Source organism: Myotis daubentonii, chromosome 16, assembly GCF_963259705.1.
Source record: "Myotis daubentonii chromosome 16, mMyoDau2.1, whole genome shotgun sequence".
Lineage (NCBI taxonomy): Eukaryota > Metazoa > Chordata > Mammalia > Chiroptera > Vespertilionidae > Myotis > Myotis daubentonii.
The window spans coordinates 9,965,028-9,973,447 of NC_081855.1; the positions used below are offsets into that span (position 1 = coordinate 9,965,028).

The following is an 8,420-nucleotide window of genomic DNA, read 5'->3' on the forward strand; positions in this document are numbered from 1 at the left end:
ATCCAGGGTTCTTCTAGCACCTTGAATTCAGGTCCCACACTCCCCTCATGACTCTGATCCGAAGCCAAATCACGTTTTCTACTGGAACAGAGATTCACTGTCCTCTTCACAATACAGGAAGGTGCAGCCATAGGTAGAGGAGGCCAGGAGGACGTCACATCGGCTGTTCTGTCGACACTCTGAGCCTGTGCACCCTAATGTGACTGAATCGCTCCCGACTAGAAGGGAGCTCTGTAGTGCAGGCTTGGGGCTTGCCCTGTGCACTGGATTATGGTCAGTGCCTAGAGACGTGTCTGTACCTGGAAGAGCTTCTCATATATTTGCTGATTGAATCCTCCCCCACTGAATTCTTTCACAGAACCCTGTATCAGTCCACTAGTATTTATATGTGACTAGAGGCCTGGTGCACAAAAATTTGTGCACTGACGGGAGGGGTTTTGTCCCTCAGTCCCACTTGTGCCCTCTCACAGTCTGGGACTCCTCGGGAGATAACGACCTGCTGGCTTAGGCCCACTCCGCTCCCGGGTGGCAGAGGGCAGGCCCAATCCTTAGGTGCAGCCCTTGGTCGGGCTCAGAGCAGGGCCGATTGGGGAGTTGGTGTGCCGCCCCCTGTCGCCGCCCCCTGTCATGCACAGCAGGGTGGATCCGGAGGTTGCGATGCCACCCCCAGTCACGCTCATTAGTCTCATGCAGGACTCCTCTCCAGATTCCTGAGGCCCAGCACATGGTCAGCCAGGCACAGAGGAAGGAACCTACAGTGGCTAAGGGTCTGGGCTCCACTCAGAGAGGGCCCGGTTCAAATCCCAGCTCGGTCAAGCTGTCTGTCCTCTCTGAGCCCAGATCACCAGCCAGGGACAGTGCTAGCCCCACTCACAGGGCTGAGGTGAGGGTGAAATGATGCCAAGTACCTGGTGCAGGGTAAGTGCCCACTGCTGTGGGTGACTGAGTGCTTAGACGGGGGTTCCCCAGCCAGGAGACCAGCTTTCCCATGGGGTCTGCTCGAGGTCAGGGCCCTAGCGCCGAAGATGCAGTTGCCCAAGAGTTGGTAAAGGCTCTTTATTCAGTCCTGAGGTCGCGCTGGTCCAGCAGGGTGAGGGCAGGGGCTGCCTGGGACCAGTCTTCAGCCCCAGGGACATCCAGGCTGGACTGGTAGGCACCAGGTACCAAGACCTGCAGGGTGAACTCGGTAATGATAGCGGTGAGCCCCCAGATGCGGTGTGGCCCAAGCAGGAAGACAGGCATTGTGTAACGGAAGTGGCCACTCTTGCAGAAGTGGGTGCAGCATTGGTTCTGCACCTGCAGCAGGTGGACCAGTGGCAGTGCAAACACTTCCTCCAACTATGACAGGAGGCAGGGGAGGATGGACAGAGGACTGACCATGGCAGCTTTCCCCCATTGGGACATCCCATTCCCGGCATCCTTGCCCCAACTCACCTCCTCTGGGTTGGACTGGAGGCTCTGGGGATCCAGCGGGCCCACTCCAGCGACCACCAACACCACCGTGCTCTTTGCCTGGGCCAAGGAGGCAGGCCGTCAAGGGAGGCATGGCCTTGGCAGGCCTTTGGGGCTGGAGAAGGGAGGCTGAGAGGGAGACCCCACCCTTGCCATCCAGAGGCCATTAGCAGTCAAGGCCAGGTCCATCTGACCCCAGTCCTGCGTGGGGCTCACTCCAGCCAGACTGACCGACTCAGGTCCCCCATTCAGGCCTCTGGGCCTTCGCAGATTTTCCCTCCACTTAGAACAACCTTCCCTTAATTTTACTACCCTGAAACCTGCAGGGTATGAAGGACATGTCTCTCCCACTCTTCTTTTTTTCTTCATCATTCTATTTATTACATGGATGAATATTAACATCTCATGGTATCCATCTAATTCAGTCAAAACCAACAAATGAAAAAGGTTAACGATTTTTCAAATGAACATTCTTACAGACTCCCCTGTAACTTAAAATAGAAATATGTTCACTGCATTAAATTGTGACAAACTTAAAAAATGTCATTAAAAAAAGTCACCTTTAGTACTTAAATAAATTCATTAATTATTTGATGGCATCAATTTCCAAGTTAAAAAATAAATGTTGCTTCATTCGATACTTTTCAAAAAGGACATCTGGGTGGTTCTCTATAGCTGGATATATATATATATCTGTATATATACAGATATATATATATATATATATATATATATATATATATATATCCTGTATAATAATAGAGAAACATGGTAATTAACCATAACTTCGCTACCCTTCCCATTGGCTAATCAGTGAGATACGCAAATTAACTGCCAGCCAAGATGGCAGCCGGCAGCCAGGCAGCTGAAGTGAACATGACGCTTGCTTGCTCCAGTGATGGAGGAAGCCAACATTCCCTGCCTGCCGCACCTCAGCTCTGAGCTCCGGATGAAACAATGTTGCAATTATAGAACCTAAACAAACCCCAGAAACCTGCTTTCAACCAGCGAGGCCTCAGAGCTTAGAGCGGCCAGTGATGGCAACAGAGTTTCAATTATAGAATCTGCACAAATCCAGGTACCTGCTTTCAGCCGGCAAAGGCCTCGGAGCTGGAGCAAAGAGCTGGAGCAGGCTCTCAGCTCCAGTTACCCCTATCGAAGGAAAATAAATCCCAGAATAAAAAGAAAAAAAAGAGAGGCTGGGAGCTTCAGTTGCCCACCAGCCTGAAAACAGCCCTCAGCCCCTCACCCAGACTAGCCAGGCACCCCAGTGGGGACCCCCACCCTGACGGGGGTGTGACCAGCTGCAAACAGCCATCATCCCCTCATCCAGGCTGGCCAGGCACCCAAGCAGGACCCTCACCCTGATCCGGGACAATCTTCAGGGCAAACCAGCCAGCCCCCACGCGTGCACCAGGCCTCTATCCTATATAGTAAAAGGGGAATATGCAAACTGACCCTAACAGCAGGACTGGGAATGACTGGTCACTATGACACACACTGACCACCAGGGGGCAGACGCTCGATGCAGGAGCTGCCCTCTGGTGGTCAGGGCGCTCTCACATGGGAGTAGCTCTGTTCAGCCACAAGCCAGGCTGATGGCTACAGTACAGCAGTGGTGGTGGGAGCCTCTCCTGCCTCCTCAGCAGCACTAAGGATGTCCGACTGCAGCTTAGGTCTCCACCCTGCTGGCAAGTGGGCATCCCCCGAGGGCTGCCGGCCTGCCAGAGGGATGTCTGATTGCCATCTTAGGCCCAATCCCCTGGGGAGCGGGCCTAAGCCAGCAGGTGGTCATCCCCTGAGGGGTCCCAGACTCTGCAAGCGGGTACAGGCCGGACTGCGGGACCCCCCTCGCCCCCGAGTGCACAAACTTTTGTGCACCTGGCCTCTAGTGTGTGTGTGTGTATATATATGTATATATATATATGCATAATTGTCCTATTGTTTCTAAAAATTTTTCAAATCTGGCTTTCCTATTTGAGAAAAGGCCTGCCGCGCTCTCTCACAACCCCCCTATGAAGGATAAAACTTAGACTTTGCTTTAATCATCAGAACTACCAGAAAAAAAATTTTTCTTGAGGTTGCTGTTTAATTCCATTTTCACCCAATAAAAAGTACAGAAACACTGTCTTTATTTGATGGTGTCCATAAATATTACACTCCATGGGTAGCAAAAATATTTTTTTATTTACAATTTACAGTTTCACAAGTGAAAATCATACATTTTTACACATAACAATTTTGTTTTGTTAAATTTGCACACATCTGTATAACTTTCACACAACAAGCACCGGAAACTGTGCAGGCAGTAGGCTATGCAAATACTAAAATGTATTTATAAACCAAATGATAGCTGAAGGCCCTGCCTCAGTTAGGCAATTTATACAGATAGTTCTATATATACATAAAAAAAAAAATCTTCACCTAGATCCAAACAGCAGCTTTTTTAAAAAAGAAAAACATACTTAACATACTTTTCTCATTTTATTTAAACTGACTCAACTATATCATCTTCCGTTTTAATTTAATGGACCTGGCGCAGGGGTCACCTGTACCCTCCGGAACCTAAGAAGGGGAGGGGCTTGCTCAGGTAACGTGACTGGGCAGTTCCCATCTTTGCCTGGAGAGGAAGAGAACTGATGTTGAGAGCCACAGACAGGCCAGGCACTTGCTGATGGCCTCCCACTAGGTGCCCACGCCACCCTCCTACGAGTAAAACCCATGTCTCGGGAGCAGCTCTGAGATGTTGCTATGCTGTCCTCTGTACAAGCTGGTGGGGTATCAATTTGTTCTTCCTTAACATTGGTACTCTCACAGGGTTCCTGAAATTCATTTCTGACCATGTTCAACATAATATTCAGAGGGTTTTCAACTGGCTTCTTGCTGGGAGATGGTGTACAGTCAAATGAAGATGTATTTTGATCATCTTCATAACATGATGGATGACAAATCTTTCCATCCACTCTGATGGCATTCTTTAAATGCCACTCCTCCTCTTCGTCATCCCAGTATTGTTCAAATTGGTCTTGACAGATTTCACAACTCTCCACTGCTCCAGCTGGCCCTGCCGGTACACTTTGGGACTGCTTTTCCTTAGCAGCTTGCTGAGTTTTGAGCACAACTTCTTCATGCGCCTTTTCAAGAAACTGGCTCTTTGCCCGTTCTTCCAAATCAGCTATTTCCTCAAATTCTATCCAGTCTGTTGAACTGTAGTACCAACGTCTATGAGTAACTTTTCTGCTAACGTCTTTTTTAGTTCTATTTTGCCGATAATGCCAGTCCAAGTGATCTGCATATACATCTGCCTGTGATGTTGTAAACCTCATTCCACAAGAGTAACACTGAATACCAGTGTGCAGTTGATTTATAACACTATCATAACGTTGTTTTAACTCTTCCATTGTAAAATTGGTAAGATCGGGAACATCTCGATCTTCATTTTGACCTTCCTTCTCTTCAGTGGGAGGCTGAGCAGCAACTTCATTTACTTGTGCTGTAGCTGAATCAGGCTGGGACAATTTGCGAATTCCTGTTCTTAGCAGTTTTGAAAATAATTCATTGGCATCTGCCTGACTGAGGTGATGATCAGGATATGCCTTAGGAAGGGCTCCGGAAGGATTCTGAACAAATGCTCCAGGATTTTTTGGATGAACTGGTAAAAATTGTTGTCCCTGGCCAAACGGTACTGGCTGAGCAACACCAGTGAGAACCTGTTGAGACACCTGCATGTTTCCCGCTGTTATCTGAGCAGGTAAACTGCCAAAGTTTCCACATTGAGGTCTTTGAAGATTCTTTTCATCAAAAGAGTGTCCAGAAGCTCTGCTAAGGGGATTTGAGAAACTCTGGTTTCCAGGGCCACGCAGTCGATTAAAATTGGGTCCTTGAGGTGAATCAAATATTTGTTCGTGTCTTGGGAATTGCAGTCCTTGGGATGGGGCATTAAAAGCATTGCCAGGTGGCTCACTATATGGACCAGTCTGACGGAACGAAACGGATTCAAGCCTTTGTGAAGGATGATTGTCAAATCGTGTGCCTTGAAGACCAAGGGGAACACCAAACCTTGATGCTTGCTGGTGTTGTGGACCATCAAGTCTTTGAGGAACACCATCAAATCTTGGTTGAACCTGCTGTCCAGGTGGTCCATCAAATCTCTGTGAGCCTGGCTGACCAGTTCTTTCAAATCTAGGACCTAGTTGGCCATGTAATCCATCAAATCTTGGTAAGAGTGATGGCTGACCTGGCTGACCATCAAACCTGAAAGCATGACAACCTTCCAATCTTGGACCACCTTGACCCAGAGGCCCTTCAAGTCTCAGTCCACCTCCTGGTACAGGACCGTCAAACCTCATTCCACCTCCTTGTCGGACTAAAGGTCCCTCAAACCTGATCCCAAACCCTGGTTGACCATGTGGACCCTGAAACCTAAGGTTTCCACCAAGTTGATTATGTTGTCCTTCAAACCTCAGGCCAGCGACTGACTGGCCATGGGGGCCCTCAAACCTCATTCCAACTCCGTGCTGTAGCAAAGGGCCCTCAAATCTGATCCCACCTTCTGGCTGACCATGAGGTCCATCAAACCTAATTGCAGGTCCTGATGGACCACGACCCCCCTCAAATCTATGTCCACGTATAGGCTGACCTCCGGGATTATCAAATCTAAGTCCACCCACAGGCTGACCATGAGGTCCCTCAAACCTCAGACCAGGGGAACCTTCCAACCGAAAACCACCTCTGCCTGCTTGACCAACTGGCCCTTCAAACCTCAGAGGTGTCCCTTCTGGTCCCGGAGGACCTTCAAATCTCAAAGGACCACCGGCCCCCATTTGTCCAGGTGACCCATCCAATCGAAGAAAACCTGGTGCAGAAGGTCCATCAATCCTAGGGCTTAATTTATTAGGTCCTTCAAAAATCATCTTGGTCGGGCCATCTCTTGTTACTGATGGCCTACTACGTCCATCAAATAACGGTCTGTCTTCAGCTAACGCTGTAAGGCGCTGATTTGTATCTAGGCCGGCGAGTCGTGATGCTGAGGTATCTACAAATGGTTCACCTGCATCTTCACATCTAGGTCGCTTAAGTGGAAAACGATCATTGAATGGTGACCTCTGCTCTTCTCGTACACCTTCTTGATACTGAAATAGCTGTCGAATTTGAGGCGCAACAACAAGGTACTCATCCTGTGTAATTTCACCAGATGCTAAATGTTCACTCGTCTTTTGAAGTAATTCTCTTTTGCTTGCGAGAGTTAACTCTGTGAAAACCTGAAGATTGGCATCTACGCTTAATCGATGCTGTTGCTTTGGGGCTCGAGGTGACACAACCCCTTTAGCGCTCGACCAGCTTTCCCTCCGCCTTAGATGAGGAGATTTATTATGGTCCTCACCTTGTTGTAAGCTTTTATTTTCTTGTGGTCGTTCGTCTTCAGTCTTTTTTATTCGCTTTGGATCTCGAACATCTTGTTCAGCACTTCTCTTAGCATTTCTTTCTTCCCTGGAAGGTGGCACAAAGTCTTCCATATGTGACTGCTTACATCCAGAGTGGCACATCTTTCCAGCTGAAGGCTCTTCAGGCGATTTATTTAGAAATGTAGAAGTCACATGGATGCTAGATGTATTCTGATTGGGGGGTAGAGGTTGAACAGGCCAAGCAGGATCTAATGAATTGACTCTGACATCCAGGGCATGAAGAATCTTCAATGGGAATATCTCATTCCATGTGGAACGTAATTTAAATAGACTTTTTCTGGTATTTTTATCCACCTTTTCAAACACACGAATAAATGTTGCAACTAGATTTGTAGTAAAGGAGGTGAGATACTCTCAGCCAACGTTTTTCACGATAGAATCCATAAGGTACATAACGGGAAGCTTCTCTGAGGAAGGAGCCTTGGCGGTTTGGGCCTCGATGAGAAAGACGATATCCTTGGCGAAGTGCAGGTTCTCCTGGGCTAGAATGGTCAGCATATTGATGTGCGGTTTGCTATTGACGGTCAGGTCTTCGAGGGATGACTGATAATCCCGACAGGCGTCCTCCCGGGCCCCCAAGGGACCGGCCTCGGCCAGGGTGGGCTCTGACATTGTGCCGTGGCCGCAGCTGCAGCCGCTCTTGACACCCCGTGTCACTGCCGACCGCGCTTCCTCTCCCCACTCCGGCCTCACCACGTGCTGACTGACCGCGGAGGGGTATTGGGGGACGACACGGGGGGAACCCCAGGTACTCAAGGCTGCCTTCGCACAGTGATCTCCACACACTTTCAGCCACCTCAGGAGCCTCTTTCTCCACAGGAACAAATGGGTGCCGGTGCAGGTGGCTGCAGCTCCTAGGGGAATCCTGTTTGGGCGCCCTCTGTTTGGGTCCTGTCCGAACAGGTCCAGGGGTTCCCAAAGGTATGGACGGAGTCAGCGAAGAAGGAAGGACACAGACAGCAGCGTTCAGTTGATCATCAGAGCCAGGTTCTCTAGCCAGGATCTCCAGCCACGTTCTGTCTTTTATTGCCTTCTTACATCTGCATTTATACCAGTTGATTTTAATCCTCTCAATTTCTATTGCAAAGGTTAGGGCGTTTCTTTTCTCCATTCCAGGAAGTAAAGATTATGTAGCTTAAGCGTGATTGGTCGTAGTTAAAGTGATTAACTACCCGCCTGGCACTTAGTTAAGGGGTTTTATCCCCTCCCTAGCTTCAGGGGAAAATCCCTACCTGGGGAAACAACCTATCTCGGAGAGGTGACCTCAGTTAAAACACATAGCGCCAAGAAGGGGAGCCAATGTATTAAGAACAGTATGGCATATACATATACGCCAAGTCCCTTGAAAGATACACTGGGCAGATGTTTCTTCCCTGCAGCGACTGTGTCAAGCAGCAAGGACGGACCAGCTTCTGGCATTCAACCACTGAGCCAAGCCAGAGAGGGCTGACAGACACCCTTTATTTTATTTTATTTTACTTTATTTTATTAATTTTTATATAT

The 8,420-nt window shown here is 48.7% G+C and overlaps 1 protein-coding gene and 1 pseudogene across 1 annotated transcript; both read right to left on the bottom strand.

The window, feature by feature from the left end:
- Positions 1–749: 749 nt before the first annotated feature.
- LOC132218746 (mitochondrial coenzyme A diphosphatase NUDT8-like) lies at positions 750–1,641 on the bottom strand (annotated as a pseudogene).
- Positions 1,642–3,940: 2,299 nt separating this feature from the next.
- On the bottom strand, positions 3,941–7,535 carry LOC132219386 (pre-mRNA cleavage complex 2 protein Pcf11-like). Its single transcript, XM_059671737.1, is given in 2 exon segments — positions 3,941–3,978; positions 4,190–7,535. Coding segments are annotated over 2 exon segments (3,378 nt in total). The 5' UTR covers positions 7,530–7,535.
- Positions 7,536–8,420: the final 885 nt, after the last annotated feature.